Source organism: Nilaparvata lugens, chromosome 11 (genome assembly GCF_014356525.2).
Source record: "Nilaparvata lugens isolate BPH chromosome 11, ASM1435652v1, whole genome shotgun sequence".
NCBI classification, from domain to species: Eukaryota; Metazoa; Arthropoda; class Insecta; order Hemiptera; family Delphacidae; genus Nilaparvata; species Nilaparvata lugens.
The window spans coordinates 18,509,247-18,533,795 of record NC_052514.1 but is presented as its reverse complement, the minus strand read 5'-3'; the positions used below and the strand labels follow the sequence as shown (position 1 = coordinate 18,533,795).

Sequence of the window (24,549 nt, the reverse complement as noted above, 5' to 3'; positions counted from 1 at the left end):
ATGGCTATCTGTTGAATCTATCGTGTTTTCAGGAAAAGTGGTCTGTAATTCCGAGTATATAGATATAATTGTGTGCTGATATAGGTATCATACATAGTAGTATGTTGTGCTAATATAGATATAGATAAGGCTACTAACGATACCATCACATGCCGCATTAGAGCTGAACTTCATAAAAAATTCAAAGCATCGATCTTTTTCTCTCGCGAACACTCGTTACCTGACCTTTTAAACTCTTCTAAGTATAAGTCATAAATCCTACCAGAAGCACATCTTATTACTCTATTCGTATTTTTCCTCTCTTTCTTCTTCTCCACCTTTCTCTTTTTCTTTCCAACATGTCTTCCACCACCATCTCCTTATTTTCCTCCACTCCTTTCTTCTTTTCCGTTTCTTAATCATCCTTTTTTTCATCGTTTTATTTTGTCGCTTTTCCTTCATTTTCAAAATTACAGTACTATATGGCAAATACCCATCTGATGAATATCTTAGTGGAGTCATTCATTTAATCACTTTCCTTTCACAGTTCTCTCCCTTACCGAGTGCACTTGACTTGTCTTGAATTTTTTAATGAATATTACAACTATCTATGATTCAATTATTACATACAACGATTTCAATGAATCAAACATAAAGTTTTTTTCGAAATCAATATCTGTAATAATTATTGTTGTCCGTTTTGAACTATTTTCAACGACACTACAGTCGAATTTTTATTATTAGTTATTAAAACTAGTACTCACATTTTAATAACTAATATTCGAAAATTAGACTGTAGTGTCGTTGAAAATAGTTCAAAACTGATTATTACTTGCAGTTTGTAATGGATAGTGAAATAGATAATAAAAATATTGATGCATGTATAATGAATTAATGAGCTTCTTCCCTACACCTGATTGTGATCTTTCACTACAGAATAGAATTCAGTGATCTTTCACTACTAGATAGTGAATCTTTCACTACTGAATATAATTCAGTCACCCAAAAGGCCCAAAAACTTAGGTAACTTCTATAACAACACCACTCAAGTGTCATAGAATTGTACTTGAATCCTATTTATTCATTCATCCCAAAATCAAAATCGTTTTCTCTATAACTCTCTTGGAAGATGTGTCAAGTTTAAAATTGAAACTATAGGCTATAGATGGATTCAAAGATGTTAACCCACGTGAAAATATTTTAAAATCCACTCTATGATTTATGTTTAAAGTATAAAATTTAATCGCATACGGTTTTCTGTAATATTATTCATATTTAATATTGTTATATTCAGAATAATAATATAATTTTTCATATTATTACTTTTTTGGAATCAAATTTTTGTACGAATTAAGATAAATCATTTTTACATAACCTCTAGACTGTGTATTCCAAATTAAGGTTTGGGCAAATGCCTGTTGTTTTTACCTGCATTGTATTTGTATATGAATAATAATAAATAATTTTACTCTACTGATCAAGTGCACATTGAATAACATCTCTTGAATTCACGTTTTGAAAAATTATGATTTTTATTACGTTAGATTTATTGAATGAAAAAGACTAAGAAATTGTCAAAAAACCACTGATTTATTGATAATTAGAAAGACCGGTTTCGGTTATTACACCATTGTCAATCTCTGATAAACTAAAACTAAATGCAAGAGCAGCAGAATTGTAGCAGCTTGTATTTAGTTTTAGTTTATCAGAGATTGACAATGGTGTAATAACCGAAACCAGTCTTTCTAATTATCAATAAATCAGTGGTTTTTTGACAATTTCTTAGTCTTTCTCATTCAAATATGAATAATTACCACAATATCAACTTCTTAACTACACAAAAAGGACGTTAGATCTATTTTATTATCGGGTATGTTGTTGTTAGCGTACTGGCTGGTATTATTATCCAAAGCTATTCAGCATAATAGAGGTTCAAGTGGGCTCCTGGAAACGTACACGTTCTACCCCAAGGTAAATAGCTAGGATACATATATCCATTCTATCTAGCTTGTTCTCTACTCCAATAAACCATTCATCTATCTCGAACACATATAGCATGTAGTCACGTCATTGACATGGGTTCTCTCCCTTTTACGTAACACACATGTTGCCATCTAATAGAGTCTTGAAGACGTAATGTCGGTCGCAAAGCGGCGACGCAGTTTCCCTGAGGCGCTGTTTAACTGGTGGGACAATCAGGAGCAAGTCGTTTCAAGTCAGCACTGAGCACTTAGCTGCCGGAAATTGATATTCCTGGGGAGACTATCGTTGCTTCCTCAGGATCAACAACTCAACATCTCCCACTCATGTCAACACATTCAACTAGTGTTTGAAATATATGAACAAAAAGATTCAGATAGATACATGTAAATTCATATATTTATATAGCCATGCAAACAAGGAAAACAAGTGAGTTTACTGGTGAAACTGTTTGAGTTTAAGTTGTTATTCTCAACTCGAATTTCATCTTTGAAAGGTTTGAACAGGTAGATATTGGAGATTATACAAATACAGTTATAGTTATGATACAAAAGACAATTTACATTCTATGATAACTTTTTCACTGGGTAATACCATTGAGAAAAAATAGCGTAAGTAGATATCTTCCCATGGTATAGGACGTTTATGTCGCAACTTTTACTGTTATCTCAAGCCAATAGTCCACGTAGTTCTTTCCCGTGAAGCTGTGTGACGCTCGTAGTCCGTCTCTCATACTGTGCCGTTCATAGTTCATACACTCTCACTCCAACAAAACAGAAAAATCAACTATAATCGACAGTATACCATGGGATATCTACTTACGCCATTGTTACTCTATGGTAATCCATAACAGGAGAGTTAGTGAGTTTATGGAGCAGTATGATTGATATTAGTTTGTTATTCTCAACTCGAATTTGATCTTTGAAAGTTTACAACAGAGGCTTTTGTACAGATATAGTTTCATTATTGATACAAAAGACAATATAAATGATAGTGACAATATGAATTATTCTGTCTTTCTATGGTAACACATAACAGGAAATTTAGTGAGTTTGTGTAGCTATTTAAGTTATGTTTGTTATTTTAAACTTCATTTTGATTCTTGAGGGATACACTATTACTTATTCATGATAACGTATTCAACCACAAGTGAACTAATGCAGTAAGTTTGAAAGGCTGTTTGTTCACTTCTGGTTATTCTCAGTTTCCAACTAGTTATTTTCAGTTTCCAACTTGAGTGTCATTCCTGGGCGGCCACAACCCATTCATCATGATTTTCATATTCATTTCAATTCAACCAGCACTGGAATGTATAGAGTATGGTGCACAACTTATGACAAAAGGCGGGAACTGGCGATGTCCACATGTTGTGAGAATGTCTATTCAGCAAGTTTTCCCATTTTGACAAAGCGAAACTCGACGACAATTCAGAGCGTGTTGAGAGTTTGTGAGAATGATGGTCGTGCTGCTGTAGAGTCAATAGCAGTGAAGTTTCTTAACTCACTGAATATGTCACCTTTACAATGTGAGTTTGAATAGGAGACTACTGTGTCCGTTGAATGTCAACTCTATGAATAAAATATGGTGCAGCCAATTCAACTTGTTTGTTTATACGCCAAGTAGATCTAGAGAGTGGCTGCTGGAAGTTCAAAACTTCTGTTGTACTTCATTTTAATAATTTTCATTTGTAATGATCTCCATTGCAATAATATTTATTGTACCCATACTGCTGGAAATTCAAACCTTCAGTTCTATTTTATTTTAATAATATTTATTGTACTCATACTAAGTTGAAGCTTAGAAAGGGAAATACAGTCACGAATAGGTAGTTGAATGTGGCTTCACTCGATCGTTATTCTTCATTCATGTCAAACCAGATTTCAAGTTTGAACAAAGTGTTCGAATTGAATTTAAAAATTAATTTTTAAAAGATTTCTGAATTTCAGCTATGAAACTGAAGCTGATAGATAACCTATCATACTACTTGAATTTGCTGATCGAGAATTAACTCTATACTGCATTTTCGGTGCAGTTGTACAGGAAGAGGGTATCATGAAATGTCTTGTTATCTATCATACCAATGTATTGGTATCTTGAAATGGTATCAGTTCCTTTGATATTCTATCAGAGGAACTGGTAGCTCTTTCGAATAGAATCATATTATTTATTGTTGAGCAACAAAAACCAACCAAAATTTCCGGTATCAATCATGGAATAGTCTACAACCTAATTCGGTGAATACTGTAAAAGTTCGGCGTCAGTAAATTCCTATTTGATAGCGCTGTAAGGTAGAGTTGTATGTTTGATAGTGGGTGGTAGGCTGGCTGTTCAACATTTGAGTAACGGCGACAGTAGATCACTAACAACGAGCAGTAAAACAAACGACAATGTTTGTTCCAACTGTCAGATTCTGGGTAGCGTTAGAGGAGAGATAATGCCGAAAATCTGTTGAGCGCTGCGCTGGGTAATTAAAAGCCTCGTCCTCAGCTGTAATGACTGATCGGGATCACAACTGACATACATATATGTACATACTCGGGGCATATATGTGCATGTAATAGGTCACTGCCAATCTGATGCATCGCGCCACAATGTGTACTTGATTAAACAGGCATCACTGTCTAATGGCGCACCCTGGACCATCCGACCTCTCCCACACAAATACACACAAAGTTGATGAGCTGCTGTTTGATTATCTCGCCAACTTGGCTCTTGTTACGGTGTAATTGAACAATTTAGCATCCGGAAAGTGATGGAGTACCAGACGGTGATGGATAATAGTCTGGCATCATTCATTTGCTAGCTTCTAGGAAAGAGTGGCTGCTGTGCTTCAAGTTTTAATGGAATGAGTCAGTTTATTTTCAAATATATTACATTTGAATTCCATGTTATTTAAATAGTTTGAAGTACACATAATTCCTGTAGCATTCTACTTATTATAGTATTATACATCAATTAAGAGGTTCAGTTGAGTTATACTGAGCAGACAATACCTTCAAATTTGTCTTACTAATACTGCATAAGGTTTGCATAGTAACTCGTTTTTTGTTTTGTTGATAGGAAATAGGATAAAAGTCTCACAGTTTCTGAAGAGATTTTATGCGGAACTACTCAAGAGAATACGGATTTAGTTACAGTTTAAGAGCCACAAATATTTATCTTAGTGAAATTGAGATTTGGAATGTTTATTTCTTGATGTTACCTGAATAAATAATAAAACCTAAAAATCTTGATAGAAAATCTTGAAGATTCTTGTTATCACTAACATCTGGATAATATTCATATGGCCCAACTTCTGATAGAATATACAAAGAATATATACATTTTGAAATTTTGAAATTTTTTACATTTTCAGTTGAAAATGGTTTCGACCGACCTTATTTGATAGCAAGTTCCAAGTGAATAAAATCCACTATCCAATACTCACTCCATTCAATCAACATGATTAATTTGTTGAAATTTGATGTGAAAATGAATGAAATAGATTGTTTAATAAATCTGGGTATATTAATTTCAATTTATGGCGATGAAAATTACAATTTAATTGAATCACATCAATATCACTGCAATGATGAATTTCATCAATCAATTACTATGATGCATAATGAAATCAATCAGGGAAATTATAAACTCGGAAACCTTCCATGCTGAATAACCAAACTGCATTATAAATTAGATGGTGTGTGACACAATGCTATTGTTTACACTGATTTTGAAACGCAATTCATTTGAAGCGTTGCAGCGAGTGAATCCAGTCGGCACAAATGTCCCATTCTGCTTAATGACAATGCAAATAAAATGTCCAGTAATCCCCGTGGTTATGATTTTGTTGGCCCTACGCAGCGATGAGAGGCCCTGTCAAAAACGATCGCCTGCAAATTATTTATAAACGTTCGTGTCCATTTCGGATCCTCTCTCTTTCCCTCTCTCTGAATTCAACTTCACCAAGCAAAGGGCCCAAGTTGACCCCATGAACATATTGTTCAAATACAATAGATTGCCGCTGATTGAATGGAGCATCAGTGGGCGAATTTTTAATTATATTTCCAATACGGTAATCAGTTGAGATTATTTTCAATTGTGTATCGCTTGAGACAAACATCGGTTAATGATCAGATTTTTTAGTGAATGATTTATGAGTTAGGTCTTTTGTTCCACGTGACATCCAGTTTATGAGTCTCTCGGGGATTTTTCCGATGGATTCTATCTGATGGATAGAGACTGTAGATTATATTCTCCATCATAAAAGTCAGATAAAAAGATAGTTTATGTTGTCAGAGAAGCTCGGAATTCCTCTCATGCTAAAGAATACCTACAAACTCTAATCTGTTCACTACACAATGTATTTTGTTAAAACGTTTACTGTTTAAGTCCTTTCACTAGTATTGGTTTGCAATTAAATTCTTAAATAATACTTGGAGAGTCTGTGTACTACATTGAATGTAATAAGACTGAATCCATTAAAACAGAAACAACTAATGACAGTTGATTGAAGTGCATTAAAAACTTTCTCTTCAGACGAACACAGAACCGTGAATGTCGAGAATTATCGTTAACTCCTGTCTGTAATAGGCAATAATCTAAGTGAACATTAAAACTATATTATTTTGTTCCTCGCAAAATAAACTCATCACTCAGAAGTTGCGCAGTTTACGGCGTTTAACTCAGTTTATCGAGTGCAGCTAAATGCTCAAAAGTTTCTTGAAGTTGCTGGCGCTAACTTGAGCTGTGAGATAAGTTTCGAGCGCAAACTTATAACGGCTCATTCCTCAAACAATTGAAATGGATGGTGGTAGGAATTATTTCTTGTACTTGACGGTAGATTAAGATATCTACTACCATTTCTCCATTTAGAAGAACGACGATGAAAACATTTTTAGATAACTAGTTGATTGATTCCAAGACAGTTTGTGTTGTGGAAACAATATTATCGAAAAAGGTTGAAGTCATTGTTAGTTTTCTTAGTTGGAAACTATTCTCAAATTAAAATTAATCAATTGTGAGTCTTGCTAAATAAAGAGCTTTGACACTAGCCCTGAATTGAATCAGCCAGATCATTCTATTTTTTCTTTTTATGACGATAAGATGGGCTTTTTAAGGCTCAGTATTCCACTCGTAGACATGATTATAGATTAATAATTAGATCTAGGTTACAGGTATGTTACTTATCCGGTTTATGACAATATTGATCTAAGATTATCTAAGACTTGGTATGATATGACTGTCAAACCTGTTGAATTGTTTTACATGAGTAAACGAGAGTTCTACTCTTACAACCTAGCAAGTCTCAATCTTCATTTGCCAAAACCACATAAATTAGGCCGTATCAAATGTATAAACTGCAACTTCCTAATTGCGTTTTTCACGTCTTCTTAAATAAGCTGCCAATATATTTTCGTTGAAATTTTGCATTATTTATGACAGCGATCACCAACATGCCACCTCCACTGGGACAAAAATAGAAATAGTTGTGTCCATTTTTTATGGGACAGATTCCGTGACGCTAACTCATTTGAAATTCAATTATTAGCAGGGTGCAGGGTCCCGCCCCGACAATCGCAGGCATGGCCGTGCTACATTGTGAATGTGCTGGCTTTCAGGCTGATGTATTGTTTTGTCGAGTCAAGTAAACAAACAGTTCATTATATTCAACTGCCAATGGGGTGGGTATTGATTGGCAAATGGAAGGTTACATTCGCGTAACTTTATGGCCTACTTCGTCTTTTGGCGACGTAGTAGGCTGAATCTACTTGTACAAGAAAAATGCTTTGAGAACTCATAGAATAATGAATTAAGTTTATTGAATGCTTCACATTATCCAAGGTTACTCTTGAGATTATAGGATTTTCATTGTTTTTTCGGAACTAGATTAATAGAAAGCACAATCATAGAGAAAAGATAGCTTAGGAAGATATCCCATGGTATAGATCGTTAATGTTCCAAATTTCTAGCCAATTTATTGTTCAAGCCAATTTATTGTTTATTACTGTCTTGTTGGGGTGATAGTGTAAGATCGGTACATTATTAGAGCAACCCATCACATAGCTTCAAAAATAACAACTAGGACCATTGGGTTATCATTGTAATTTGAAACATACTATATCCCTATACCATGGGATGTCTTCTTATTCTATTTTCCTCTATGGCTCAATACAATCCAAGATTACTTGATAATTACATTTTTATAGTTTATCTTGAGAACTTTGTTTTTCCGAATAATAAAATTGGAAAACTATTAGCATTATCTACTTTCAAAAGATCATAAGCCATTTTTTTAGCAGAATAGATTTTCAGGAAAATGAACCCTATAATGAATTTACTACTATCTCAGTTTATACTATATATAATACTTTATTATCCCTATACTTTCACTCTCAGATTGTTTGTATACTTTTCCGATACTTTCCCCTCTCGCAATGCGTAAAAGCCGGAAGCAAATATACAGATAGGCTGAGCAGCTCAAGTTTGGTTAATCTGTCTCCTTCATCAGCTCTCGGAAAATTCGCCGAGATGGAAATGGGCGGAAAAACCTCTCCGGTAGGAAAATCGGCGGGAAAGTGGAGAAGTGTCTTGTGCTTTTGTTTGTCAGTGTTGGCGAGCCCAAATTGCAAGACAAGATCGAAAAGCATCGAGGATGAGGAGGGGTAGTAGGAGGAGGATGAGGATGACGTCACGGAATCATTAAGCCTTTCGTGACTCCATGGGGTAGCCGGCTTGGCCCTAGGCCACTCTCCATGATCTCCTCTAACCGACGCAGCATGCAGTCTGTGTAACAGCCCTTATTCACGGATAAGCCAACTTTCCCTCTCTCTCTTTTGTTGTTGTGATGACATACTCTATGTCCTTTGCTTTCATTCTAGTTGTAGCTCTTTTTTCTAGGTCACCATCTGGTATTTCAACCCTTGGGTCAAATAGAAATCTTAGGTCAACTAGAAACCTAGACGCTAGTTGAATCTCTTTGTTTTAACTGTACGGTGAAACAGAAATATTGTTGGAAAAGATGTGTTGAAGTTTATTCCAGAAGATCACTTTAAATATTTTTTTTTCATTTTCCTTGCGTCCATTTCATCGTAGTCTTTCTTCTTTCATATCAGGCTTATTTTTGTGTAATATCCATGTATTCCTTCATATTTTCATATGATAGATGTTAGACGATATATCTGGCTTCTTCCTTCATTCGGAAAACCACACTTACTGCATAGAGGACATACTCTCAGTTAATTCAGTCTTTCACATAATTAAGTTTCCTTGAATGTCTACCTCTTGTTTAAAAAAAAACATTGATCCTTCTTCACTACTTTATCTTTCTTCACATCACTCTTTTTGCTCCTTATCTTCATCACATCATCTTCGTCACGTCTTGTATCCCAATTCCTTTTCTTCCTCTATTTTTCTTGAAACATCTTTCGTTCTGACATTCGAGAGTGATGCATTTTCATCCTCGTCATTAGGCCTATCTTTCAACTTCCAATCCTCCGTTTCCTTCCAGAATGCTGGACGGTTGATTAGTCCTTCTTCCACAATTTCCCTTGGATGTTTATCTTGTTTATCCGCTTTTCCGTCTATCATTATTTCCACCTCGCGTTTTCTTGAGAGCATTTTCCCCATAAGAGAGTGATGAAGAAACAAGAATCAACGAAAAAGCAAAATTGATCTACATCGTTATCAAGCGCGCAAGCTCTAAAGTGATGCTGATGATGATGATGATGTTGATTACCAGTTCTCTCACGTAGTTTCCTCTGCTGGCGGAAAAGGTGTTTTCCTAGTTGTTCTTCAGCATTTGTTGTTTGCTGTTTCTCATTAAGGTCCGCTTGAGTGTTATTTGTCTTCATTGTGAGGGTTGGGTGAAAGTCTTACTTATCAAATACTGTTGGCATTCTGCGCTTAATAGTGCTTAACTGAAAAATTTTCCCGGGAAAGTTGTTTTTTCTGGTGTTGTTGTTTTTGTAGCAACACCACATTTATCGCCATGTCAGGATTATGTTGTTAATTCTTGTATAAATATTAGTATGATGAAAGTTTCCTCGGATGATGTTTTCCTCTGCGGAATAAACCCAATTATGATGCAAATTTTATTTGTAAAACAGAATAATAATATAAATTGATCGTGATTTTTTTTATTCAGTTTTTCCAAAAATAAATATTGAGAACCTAAATCCTTTAATACATTTATTGTGACAATAGATTGAAAAAGTACCGAAATTTTTCTGTATGATGCAAAATGTTTAGGAAATCAACATGTTTTATTCAAGTCGTCTGAAACTCCAGAAATATTGTATAATATATAAAATTACCTGATTTATTTTCCTCGTCAAATACTTATTAACTGCCAAGTCACTTACAGAGCTTCTTGATAATCCTCTACTATTGAAGAGTCTATAATATAGGGATCACTCCTCCTCCTTCTTTTTCCACTTATCATCATTTTTCCTCCTGCTTCTTCCCATTAACCTCCTCATCCTCATGCTTCTCTTCCTTTCCCATCTCTTCCTCCCCCTCCAAGTGCCCTGCCTGTTCCAAACATCATGTCAATCCATCAGATAAATTAGGTATCTGAAACCTAATTATTTTGAAACTTATAATTAGTCTACATTCATCCACTTTTGAAGAATTAATTATTATCAATATGCAAGCTTTTGATTCAGATTATCTTGATGATGATTTCAGTTAACAGACATGGATATATTGTACTTGATTCATCACCACAAAAGTTTTGTTTTAGTCTCAGTTTTTTTAATTCCAAATAGAATCAAATATCGCCTTATAAAACAATGAATTACAGATTGATATAGAATATACTTGAAATTGTTATGTTGTCATTCAAAAAGTAAATTATGTTTCGTAATGTTGTAATTGTTATGTATTGCTTGACTCCTCCTCCTTCTCTTTCCACTTATCCTCATTTTCCCTCCTGCTTCTTCTCATTAACCTCAAAAAATTTCATTTTTAGAGCATTTTTTCTTTTTCCATATTGTAATGGTTGAGACTCAATAGATAAATGTTTTTTAATGTGATTGTTCATTGCTGAATGTTTCAGTGTTGCGTCCTCAAAAGTGCGAGTATTTCTATTATCCGTTATTCGTGTTTATTATATAAAATTACTAATACATTTTAAATAATAATAATATTATATTGTCAGAAAGCCATATTATATAGAATGGACAAAGTCATACAACTAAATTACAATTTTTATAATAATTTCAACATTTTGATATTTAAAAGCCAAAACCAAAGCCAATACCTCCCCTAGCCTTTCCTTTCAATTTCAAATCCCAATTGAACTTTTAGGTCAAGTTCATACAATAGACAAATTGTAACTCGCTGTTCTGAGGCACTCTCTATATATTTTATGTTATTGTATATTTTATATTTCTGTGGATATATTATCCTAAAGTGATATGTTTTTCCATTTGTAATGTTGAACTTGACTATTATTTCCATTATTAATTCAGTGATTGTTGTGTAATGTGTGTGCAGGGTCGATAATGTTCCACGTGCGACGGAGGCCGGCCGACTATCATCCGCGCAAGAGGAAGAAGAAGCCGCAGCAGAAGTGGAACCAACAGGTCGACCTAGACCACCGCTACGACTCCCTCGATCGACTCCCCTACTTCCTCGAGCTCAATCCTGGTCAGTTATCATCCACCTTTTCTTCTATTTTCAAAGTTATTAAGCTATAAATGTTTAATATTGGTATTAGAGAAATAATCAGATTGATATGAAATAGATTAGATTGGTATTAGATAGATAATTAGATTATTATTGGATGGATAATTAGATTAGAGTTGCTTTTTTTTGCTGAGTGTGATGCCTACATGAAATCTGCTTGGGTGTGGGTAAAGAGACGGACGATTATGAGAGATAAGTGGGCCTTCAGCTCTAGGTGGGTCCAAATAATCATGGAAAATAATTGTACAGAGTGTTTGAAAAAAAACTCCCTAGTTTTAGGTATAAATTTAATGTGTGAATTGATGGAAAACTTCATCAACAAGTACATACAATGAAAGAGGGAATCTTCAAGTTTTGTTCAACATCAGCATACTTCAACATGGGATCCATATGTTGCCCTGCACAAGCCGAGACGATATTCAAGCTCTCGCCATGTATTCACCAACATATCAGGTGTAACTGTCCCAACCGCCGTGGCGATTCTTTCCCGTAAATGGTTTATGTCTACAGTGATTTTTCCACTGTACACAACATTTTTTTCGCCACACGGCACAGAAAGCAGCTGTTTTCCAGTCCCTACGTAGATCTGAAAGACATTGTTTGCAAACGACTCTCGTCTGACATCAGACAGGTTTCTTTCCGGCTAAGGCCGGAAAGAGTACCCTTTTCGGCCGCTAACATGGAACTAAGAAAGGTGAGACTGCTATTCTAATTTTTTTGAAAATGTGTTGGGACAACTGTGCCATATGGTGCATTGTGTTCAGAAGGATGAGATCGGAAATTTCCACGCCACTTTGAGTACCCTACGAATTCTGGTTCTTGATATATGAGACATCAAAGTTCCCCCCCCCCTCATAAAACATTTTTATTCAATTTATTATTCTTATATAGCTGATGCCAAAAAGTTAGGCGGCTTCATGGGTAACCTATGAACACATGGTGTAACCTACTCACAGCTGATGCAATTCATCTATTTATTGTCTCTTTTGATTTAAAAATCAGCTGTTGGAACACACAAGAGACCCACGAAACCGCCTAACTTTTTGGCGTCAGCTATACGTGTAGTGTGGCGAAAAATATCGTACGTGACTCTCTTAGAAAGGTGTTTACGGTATTCGGATAACATATTCCCGGGCTCGTCTTTCTGTGCTTGTAGCGTAATATACTATTATGTGCCCCCATAAGAAAAAGTCCAGAGGGGTTTCGTCCGGGCTTCGTGGTGGCCAAGCAATTTGGCGAGCTCTCCGTATCCACCTTCCTGGAAAGCGAGTGTCAACTGGAGTAACTGTTCCCTGGCGCCGTCTCAAGGTCAAGCAGGTCTGCCAACTGCAGGGGGGCAAAACTTGGACAGTTGCTGAATCAAACACCACAAACTAGAATAGTGTATATCACTTTTTACAGATTCTATGACACATCAAAACAAGAGAGTTCTTTTTCAAACACTCAGTATTTCTAATAGAATTAGACTTAAATAATTTTAAAGCATCTTGGGAAACAATAAGTAAATTATGGGTAAAGAATGGTTAGTAAAATCCTACTCGACCAGTAGGATAATAAAATCAAAATTGAAGAAAGGAAAACTTTCTATTTTCATTACTTTGTTTTCAAAGTATGGGTCATCCTTTACATAGATGCACAGTTCACAGTAATTTCAGAAATGTAATTTAGTTATCGCTAGATATTTATTATTGGTGAAATCACTTCACTTATTTGGGCTAATTTTGTTCAAATTAATAAAAACATATATTATGAAAACTTGTAGTAGGTCTACTCTATTAAAAACTTTAAAATATTTTAACTATAGGAAATATGATATGAATTATATAACTATAAATATATTTTATAGCCTACTATTAAAATATATTTTAAATATATAAAATATCTTTTGTTAAAATATTTTTAAATTGTTAATAAAGGGTACTACAAGTTTTTATTAATTCATTATTGGTGATATAACAAGTAAACTGGATAAATCGGAATAGATCTAAAAAATTGTATCTAATTTAACTAAAATTGATAGAATTGTAAGGCTTAAGATTCATTCGATTATTAAATAATTGTTACTAATACTAAATAATGTAGTTACTGTCAAGGTACTGAAATAAGTAGTTAATTTTTCTATTACTAATAATATATAATGGGTTCATAAATTCACTCATAACTCGAGTGAATGAGTATTAATAATATATAATGGGTTCATAAATTCACTCATAACTCGAGTGAATGAGTATTGACAATGCGAAATTGTATATTATGAGTAAATAATTCGTATTACTAACTCTGGAACTCGACAAAAAGTTATATTTGCTATGAAGACTAGGTGTTACCGTATCCAAAGTGTCCATGGCAATGAAATATAGTTTATAAAAGTGTCCATTACAATGGAATATAGTTTTATATTTTTTTCAAATTTAAAAATAAGTAATAAATAGTTTTAGATTTATAATTTTAAAAAACTTTTATAATTTATTTTGTGTGGGTGATGAATAGCAACACAGAAGAATGCAATGTTAGAAGCAGTAATCCTTATTAACCTTTGCTGAGAATTGTTCCATTCAACTTGCATTATGAAATGCTTCCACTAAAGTATTTTTCAACCCCGCTTTACAACGTCTAGAATGACATCCTCTCACCCTGATAAAACCGAGTTCATTCATCCATCTCAATTCGTGTAAATTAGCACAAAGTAGAGGCAAGAATAATTAAACGCAAGGAATAATTCAAAAGAGCCAGTTGTACATGCTAGTCTCGTCCTTGGCATTAGTCAAAACAAACAGAACATTCAATTCCCGACTACCACTTTCTTTAATGAACTAATTTCTTACTCCAGCTCGGAATATGCGCTTAAAAATTCAGTTGACGAATTACACAGTTGGATGAATTACTTAGATGTTCTCCGAGAATTCAATTAGCTTAAGTTCAGTGGGAGGTTGTTTTGGGCGAATTTTAAATGAAGCCTTGGCTATACAAACCAGAATAATTGAAAAAAGAATTGATCAAACATTAATTTGTAAACGATGATCGATAAAGCAATCATGATAAAATATTCACTTTCTAATTCCAAGAAACCTTCTAAAGGCCCATGAAATTTCAATTTACTTTTGTTTTCCTTTTTTTCTAATGAGTTCTTCCAAGCTTGTGCGTAGTAAACGAGGTGGATTCAAGGGATATGAAAACAATTCAAAATAGATGAATGAGAATAATGGAAGGATGTCAGACTTCTCTATTGCCACGTTGATTTTGAAACAACGAGGGAGCTGTAATTAATAAGTTACTTGATGAATCCAATTAGAAAAATTATTTCATTGAAGATGACTCCATCATTCAATTTTTTTTCGCTCATTCCAAGCATAGCCTATTTTTTCAATAATCTTTATAAAAAGTAGATCCTTAGAGAATTCAGAATTCATCATTCCGTCTAAGACGACTGGCAAACTATTCCCTAAGAATTAATTTAAGAATCAGTCAGTGACTATTATCTATATTTTTCAGTCACCATCACTGTGAATCCATAGTACCAGTACAGTATTTATAGATGAAGTCAATAAAAATGATGATTCTGATGGAAAAAAGAAATATGAGAGAATTAAAAGGACTTTCCAGTATTTTTCCATAATTTTTCACACAGAGGTAAAATCTGAAAACGATTCCACCCTTTTAAAAATGAGACGACCTAGATTTCCGAGAAAACGTTGATTATCGGAACAAATTTTCAATCTCAACGACTTTTGACCCAATTAGTATGGATTCAGTGAACGGTTTTTTCTCCTGCAACCTGGAATGGCAGTTTATTCGACTTTTCCGTGTTGTCGAAAAGTATGGTGCCACCTACATTTTGTGATTGATACAGTTATGTATTTACACTTGTTTTCATTTCTGGCTTCCAACTTGAAAAATCATGGAATTTATTTATTTAATCGCATTATCAAATTATAATGATTGGGAGAGAATCAACAGGGTAAACCTAAAACTGTTTCTCTCCCTAATTTTGATTAAAATAGTCCAAATGAAGTTATGAAAACATTTTTATAAAGATCACAAAAATGTTCAGTCCAAATATGCATTATACTAAAACATTTTTATCTTTCTTGTAATGATGAAATTTATCTAATATAGTATTGAACTTCAAAGCTTTATCATTGTTTACTTTGTATCAAGCAGAATGTATTCTGTAAAATAATGTATTCTTCCAGCCTTTGTTTTTCATATAGATTACTAGGTACCACAATGGTAATGACCACTTTGATTCTTCTTTATGCAGGGAAAAACCATTGCCACTCAATCCTGTGAAATTAATGAAACTAGATTTTTTTCAGTAGTTTATTATAAGATGAAATTCAGAAAAGTTGATTATCTCTACAATGAGAAGAATTTTTAATCCAAACTCACCGATTTAGCAATAAATGGTTTTAGTATGCATGGCACAATATATTTATTACGTCATATGGTCGGTAAGTATGGGCTCTCAGGACAAGCAATATGCCAATTTTGGACAGAAATATACAAACACTAATATGTCTATTCATTTAATAATTATGAATTACAAAACTTCCAGAATAATACCTCAGGGTGTAGCTCAAAACGGGTACAATTGTGATTTATACAACAGTCAAAATGATAATTAACAGTCATAAGTTATATGTAACTAAGTTATGTATGATCTAACTATGAACTAGAACTTAATAAACACTCAGACCCGGTTACACAATAGCCTTTTGAATTTTGATCATGATTAAATTTCAAGACAACCAATCAGAAAAGGTTTTCCTGGAGAGAAGGCTTCTCAGATTGACTCTCGTAACATTATTCGGGATTAAAAGTTGAAAGATTCTTTTGCTACCAGGTGTTAATATATGAACAAAATGTTCAATACTAAACTTTAGACATTCGGAAATGATATCCACTATTTTTTGATCTTGATCCCTTGATCTATCAATCCGAAAATTAAGTATCGAAGCAGTGATATGTGATTTCATATTAAACATTAAATTTTTATCAAAATTTTGGGAGAGAAATAATACATGGTCAGCCTAGTTTTTCCTCCATAATGGTCATAATTATATTATTATTGTAGTGTTTTAAAATGAAATAAATCAATTTATTTTAACTGGTATTTTGTTTTAGACGGTAGTGAAATAGTGGGTTCACCGCGGCGTCACCGCCTGCAGCCGAACGTGACAGAGGTGGGCAGTGAGCGTGCGTCACCACACAGCCAGTCACAGTCACTGCAGCTGTTCGGGCCCAATGTGCAGCCGCGTCACTGCGTCATCGCCCACACCGAAGGCATTGTCACCGTGACGCCCTGCAGTCGCGACGCTGAGACATATGTCAACGGACAACGCATCTATGAGACCACTATTCTACAGGTTGGTAGTGGAGCTGTTTAAATCGATGGATTTAAAATGTATTATCTCTAACTTGGTGGTTCAAATATTAGGTTATACATTAGATTTTTAGACCTTCAGATACATATGTCAACGTACAGAGTATCTATGGAACCACTATTCTATAGGGTAGGCTAATTTGATTTACTGTAGAACTATCACTTGTTTGATGGTTTAAATAGTAGGTTATGCATTATATTTTTAGACCTGCAGAGACGTATGTCAACGCACAGCGTATCGTCTATGATTTATTCTGCAGGTTAGATTTCTCAATTCAAGTAGGCCCTTTGGTAGATATATATGTTGGGCTAGGACCCCATTACACAGTCATATGAAGTCAAATATGTCGCAGAAATAAGTGGTAAAAATCTCTTCGATCGAATAGTGACTTCATTTTTGGACTGGTCTTACAATTTCACAAATGCAATCGGAGTAATAAACTGTGATATTATACTTACCTTATTTAATGTTCGATGGATAGTTCATATCTCTGTTTTATTCAAACAGAGTGAACTATTCCCTGCAGAGTTCCAATCATCTCCATAAAACTATTGCTTTGAAAAACTGTTGCACGAAATGATCTATCCGTAGAAGTTGTCAAATGTATTTTCCAAGTGCTTGTGAAATTCAATTTGTCTTCATATTTGAATGAATTTTCTATCTGAATTGCAGAGTGGGATGATAGTGCAGTTCGGACGCATTCACAGCTTTCGATTCCTTGACCCTTGCCAAGAAGACAGGCGACTGCGGCAGGACACTTCCAGACCTCTTCATGACTACTCCTATGACAGGTATACAACCTACTGATCCATTCATTCAATGCATATTTTCATACTCATAGTTTTTCTCGTTGTAGTCTACTATAAATAAATAACAACCTTATTGTTTCATATTAGTTCAACCTCAACTAGATATTTTTAGACTAGAACAATAGATGTTTTTGCACTCCATAAAACAAACTCAAATAATATCACCAAACATTTTGTTTTATTTTTCCAGTTTCAATAAACTATATTCAATTCTGTAGCTAATTCAATATTTTATTATTTCAAATCAGCTCCGTTTATACCGTTCTCCATCACTATGTTGAGACATTTTAATTTCTTCAAGATCATATCGTAAATACAATACTTGAACATTCTCTTTTCGAAATGTACCCTCAAATCTAAAAGTAAATATTTATATTATAGTTTAATATTTATTCGTCCAAACCAGTTTTAATTCGATTTCGTTGGTCAGTAACAAGACAACACGTTATCTAAAGTATCAGATGAATAAAATATCTGTAAACAGACCTTGCATAAACAAAATACAGTACTACAAAACAGTTTGTTCACTAACTGAATGATTTTTGTGAGTGAAGTTGAAGCACGATTTACATTATTGTTTTATAGTTGTGATAATATCGGGTTTGCATGATTGTCTGAAGAAATTCATATTTGAAATACCATGCATCCATTGTTTCTAAGTTTTTGTGGAATGAAATCAAGTAACAACTTCCCTTCCACCTGTAAAAATAAATTTTTAATTCTCATCATTTATAATTTGTGCTCCTGTTTTCATAAACATCAAATGAAAGATATAGAAGCTGGTTAAATTGATAAATTGAAATTAATAGGATCAAATTAAAGTACCAAACAAATAGTTTTCAAATTAATCTAATAAGTCAATTTATTTATGTGGAATTTGAAAACAGAATCTGAAATTGGCCTGGAACGATCGGAAACAACTTCATATTAGAATTTGATGGTCTATTTCGATAGAGTTGCAACTCGTACTCTCTCATAGAAACTTGACAAGTGAAATATGTGTCATCATTCATACGACCAAATGGTAGGCAGACAATTATCAAATCCCCTCTTTTCTATACGGAGAATCTGTCTGTAAAATGCACTGAAATACGATTCTCATGGCGAGGGATGTGTTGATGAGAAATATCTTCATCTCCTTCTCGACATCGAAAAAAGAAATGTTTTCCAAAACGCTCTTTCTAAAACAAGATACTGAACTTCAAGTTGTGTAGTAAGTTATGTGTAAAACATAAAAAAATCGTACATGTTCTTACTTTTCTGTTATAATTGAGTGGCAGTTTTGAACCAACATTCAATTTTGGTGTTGTTGTTTACAACATTCAGTTTTAAACTCTGTCCATACTTAACAAATATTCGATCAACATGCTTTTGTAAGTACTCAAGGGACACTTTGAAAAGTTTGTATAAACGATTTTCGCTCTCATAGCAACAAATGGCAAACTGCTTGTTCAAGCAAAATAAACTGTTTCTACAACAGCTTCTACAACAGCTTCTACAACAGCAACTGTTTCTACAAATGCTTCTCAAACATTTGCCAAGTGTGTACTCAGCTTTACATTATTGAAAAACACGATGACTTGGGAAATTTTCTTTTTCAATAGATTCAAAATTATATGAACGATCATCAATAAATTATTGAAGATTTTCAATTTTCAATTCACACATTAGCACGATGAGGCTTCATTTTTTGTTCTTTTCAAAACCTCTCATACCTACTAAAATACTAGTACCGTTTTTAGTTCAACGTTTTATGAAGTCTACCTCCGATTCATTGCTACACCCACATCAGCACGTTGTGTGTTAGTTTTGTCTCCCCCTTTTTATTTGTGGTTTTTGTGTGTAATCGTTGCACTGCACTTGCATGTTGTGATCGTTGACTTAGACAATCGACGCAAGAAGAGTCGAGTCCGGGACCAGCCAACCAGGAGTCGGTGACGTCACCCGGCAGTGCCACCGTCAACTACGAGACGACCTTCGACGTGGACGGAAACATCGAGACTCGATCGACGTCGAGCCAGGGCAACCGTGGAGATGACACCCGCTCGCAGAGGTCGGTCGGCAGCAGTAGAGACAGCAACAGGTGACACAATGTTTTTGACCTGACCTCTCTATGCATCTACCTGTCGTTGTGTGACTGTGTTGCATGCTTGGAATCCTTATCAATAATGATAGTAATGGTTATAAAAATATGTTCACACTGTAAATTTTATCGTAGTATATAGTAATTGAGACTTGGATTTTCAAATAGAGAAATTTCTATTATTCATTGTCATCTTAATGCAAATTCTTTACATTTAGTGAAGGCGAATGCTCACATTAACAAATCTACACATTCAGATAGCGAAAAAATAACACGTCTGTGTGCAGATTTGATCAGACAGATGCAGATAATCGGACGTCCGTGTGCGTTGCAATACTCGAACACCTAGAGAGAGACTCTCTCTCCGTCTGTCTGCATACGTTCGTCTGATGCTGTGTCCGTCCGTTCGACTCAAAATTTGCAGAAACAGAGGTCTCATTCAAATTAGAGAGCTTCATATTTATCTAGTTTTCGAAACTTTATTCTCAACTTTATGAAATTCATACTTTAATAGGTACTATATTGAAGGGTTTAAATTAGATAAATAATACATAGTAGCCTCTATCCTATTTTAACTAAGTACATTACCGTATGCGATACTATATTATTTCTCAACTTGTTTGGACAGTTTTGACAAAGATACTCGTATTCCTCTCAAAAACCTGTCAAAATCTAATGAAGTAGTTGAGAGTTGAAAATGAACATGTAGACTTCCAAAGAATGAAAATCTCATCAGAAATTCATTCGCAAATGTATTTATGTTGTTGAAAAGTCATTTTACTACAAGCTTCAACAGTTATTTTTGTTGAACTGGCTATTATTAGTTTCTGATCACTGGTAAAAAAAACTACAACATTATCTATCACAAGTATTTTCCCATGTGTTTTTTCTCAATTATGATCCTATGTTATTTCTGTTGAACTGGTAACAAAATGCAATCGCAGGTTTCTCAAGTGAGTCACATCACTGTTCTTTGAATTTATCTTTCTTATTGGGAAGTTTTTGTTCATTTACAATATGACAATTTCCACTGAGTCAAACAAGACCCATAATTGTACAAAATCTAAAATTATAATAGATGATTACAGTAAAAAATGTGGATTGCACTAAAAAACAATACGGAAATATAGCTGTTATAGAGAAAAATACAATTTTAAAAAGTCATGCAGTTCTTGATCTTTATGCAAAACGCACTCTCTACATTTCTTGAGTTTGTCATTTTAAAAAGAAACTCAATTCTCCCTCGCTTCCAGTCGTAAGTTAATTAATACCCAGAAGCAAGAGCTAGGTGTCGGTCATTCTTCAGCTTGAATTCAACTGATTTCTTGGCGTTTCAAACTACAATATATAACTTTTTATGAAAAATCTCCTTCTTGTTCGGTGTTCCTTTATCAATCTTCAAGTTGAATTGACTGATAATGTGTTGGCATTAGGTTGTCGAACTACGACCGCTACCCGCGCGGAACGGACCCGATCCTGCCGGCCGTGCTGGAGATCCGTGAGGAGACAGAGGAGGCACTTCTGCACGCCCTCATCACAGACCTGGAGCCGAATGCGCCCGCCTTCAAGCTGGCGCCGGCCTACACGCTGTACCTGGCCGCGCGCTACCGGGCCTCCACACACTATCGGCCTGAACTCACGCCCACCGAGCGCGCACATAAGCTCACCCTCATGCTCGCCAGGGTTGCCATCATGATGCACAATACCATACAGGTGAGTGGGTGTGAATCAAATTTCAAATTCAAATTTTATTTATTCAAACTCACAATATTTACAATCAGAATCAATAAGAAAAACAAGAACAAACAGCTCAGTAAGATAAAAAATAATTAATGAAAGATTAATTAAATGAATACTGGTATGTTTTATTAGTAAGAAATTTGTGAATTGGAATAAAAAATACTAATTGCCGGAAGTATACAATACTCCACGTTTGCAAGTAGGGATGAATATCACATTAATTAATTTTAAATTCATAAATAAATGGAGAAAGAAAAGGAAGAGAGAAAGAAAAGACTAGCAACCATTCACTCACCTTGCACACTTTCCAATAAAAAATCTCAAAGTTGGTGTCGCTATAATGATGCGCAATACCATACAGGTGAGGGCATCGACATCTTAAAGTTGTAAACCTTAATAAATTCAATACTGTTTTTGAAGATGTTGGAATAGATATAATGACCCCATTATGAGTTGTTTACCTCAATAAATTCGACAGCGTCTTCAATAATAATGAGATAGATATCCTGGCTTGCTCAAGTGTGGTGTCATAGTTTCAGGTCGCAACTGATCAGTTTCAGAGCCTCTAACATCATTCATCGACTGTTTCACATAGAGATAAGATAGCATAAGAAGATATATGTTTATATCATATATCATGATATATGTTTTAAATTTCACTGTTAACTCAAGACGATAGTCCTAGTAGTTATTTTTCGTAAAGCTATGTAACTCTGGTAGTCACTCATACTGTGTCGTTCTTTCACTCTCATATGGCCAAAACAGTACTAATAGACAGTAGTCGACAGTAATCGGTTAGAGTTGACAAAAAAAATACATGGGGTGTATTCATGCTATCTTTTCTCTATAGTACCATGTTTATTGATGTAGACTCTCCATTTATCAAATAAAACCACATAGCTCCAAAACTTTAGTTGTATTGTTTAGTTGGTGTTGTGATATTGCTCAATGGTGAATGAAATGAATATGAGTGTCAAAAACTGTTCACTGCATCACAGAGGAACATGGTTCTCTAATGTCAATCATTTTTGATTAAGCAGTGCTTAGCAATTTCTTTCTTTTTTATTATAATAATTTTGGTTATCAAATAGTTTGTACTATGATAGTTCTTATTTATTAATTCTTATATATTACATCCCTGATTAAGCTGATTTACGACTACACTGGCGCACAAGGAATCTTCCTTTTGCCGGTGTTTTTGCCTCACCTACTGTACTTATGCATGTGATCATAAATTGAATCTTCATTTTAAAACTATTGTTTGTAATGTAAAGGATATCATTTCGTTATTATATCTAATTAAATAAATGTATGTATCTTGGTTTAAGTGCAGTAGCATATACTTATATTTATTTTTTGTAAAGCTTTTTTGTATTTTGTTTTTGGCAAATAAAATTCATTCATTCATTCATTTTGTGCTATTTACTATCTACTCTTCTATTACTATGCGTTGCTATTCATCTATTCACGGTACTGACGTTCATACAAAATTATAGATTTGATACACTCATATTCTTCTTCTAACAGAATAGTATTAATAAACTCAAGTTTCTATGCTTTCTGAGAGTAATAATAGGAATTACAATTGGTTTTTTATAAGATACAGTTTCCACTTCTGTACTTGAATATTTATATTCAGAAGAAATCAGCTCAACCTTATTTTGTATTAGGGCTCTTATCAAAATCCGGGAAGTAGGCTAACAATAATGCGTTAGGCCCGTTGCTCCTCACCCAATCATTTCCATGATCCGTAAATCATTGAATGGATAAATAAACATTATCAATCATGATGAAATTTGAATGATGTGTATCTGTAAATTTTAATAATGTGTATCAGTAACAAGTTGACCCATATTAACTATAAACTGATAAACGTTTCATCGATATCCTGTGATAGAAGGCTTTTAGTCTAGCAAAAATTATCACATAATTGTTCTAGTTACCTATTATAAATCAACTGCTTTCTAATAATCACTTAATGATTATTCTTATATTTTCAGAAACATCTAAGCGCATTTTTTCAATAATAACATACTGTAAACAGTAAAGATAAAAATTATTTTTTCATCGTCTCTTTTAGAGATGTACAGATGAATTCGTTGATGACGATTTTTGAAAATGATATTGATTTTGTTTGCTTTGCAGGAGAGGTATTGCGAGGTGAAAGCGCTGGCGCTGTGGTTGGCGAATTCCTCCGAGTTGCTGCATTTTTTAAAATCCGATCGGCACATATCGGCTTTCAGCCTCGATGCCCAGGACACGCTCGCCGATGCCGTGCAGATCGCATTCAGGTAGGCTGCAATCACATTTCATAAATAATCATTTGTGAATTTTACACACTACTGCTGCTTGTTGAGGAATAAATTATTATTATTATAAAAATCATCGGTCTATATTATATATGTGGACTAAGTAATCTAATACTAAGACTGACACCCGGTTGTACAAAAGTCTGTTAAAATATTTTAATCCCGATTAAATGCCACGAGAACCAATCAGAGAATGATTCTTCTCTGGGAACCCTTTTCTGATTGCCTCTCTTAGAATATAATCAAGATTATCAATCAATCTCTTTATCCAATGTACATACAAGACGTACATGAATGCGTCATCTCATTGAAAAAATACTTCTAATTCTTAAACTAGATTAGAATTTAACAGGCTTTTGTGCAATCTGATGTAAGACTATGTAAGATGGTAAGTAGATGAAGTAATGCATTTGATCTTCAATACTTTGTAAAATAATAAGTTGAATGTAATATAGTAATAATGTAGAATTTTAGAGTTGAATCTATTTTTTTATTTCATTTGTTCAATAAATACAAAGAAATTTAATGTATTATTTAATCAAAGATTGATTGTCAATCTTCAAATGATAATTTGATCCAATAGTTCAAATTATAAA

At 34.1% G+C, this 24,549-nt stretch overlaps 1 protein-coding gene across 6 annotated transcripts in view; it reads left to right on the top strand.

The window, feature by feature from the left end:
• LOC111053155 (afadin) overlaps positions 1-24,549 on the top strand; it is a 270,804-nt gene that overhangs the window by 197,004 nt on the left and 49,251 nt on the right. For 5 of the 6 annotated variants that reach the window (XM_039437756.1, XM_039437758.1, XM_039437755.1 and 2 more), the window contains 6 exons: positions 11,437-11,589; positions 16,753-16,994; positions 17,685-17,803; positions 19,707-19,904; positions 21,338-21,617; positions 23,790-23,935. In XM_039437756.1, coding sequence (XP_039293690.1) covers positions 11,437-11,589; positions 16,753-16,994; positions 17,685-17,803; positions 19,707-19,904; positions 21,338-21,617; positions 23,790-23,935 — 1,138 coding nt within the window. The remainder of the gene's footprint in view (positions 1-11,436; positions 11,590-16,752; positions 16,995-17,684; positions 17,804-19,706; positions 19,905-21,337; positions 21,618-23,789; positions 23,936-24,549) is intronic. The other variant, XM_039437759.1, reaches the window with a different exon arrangement.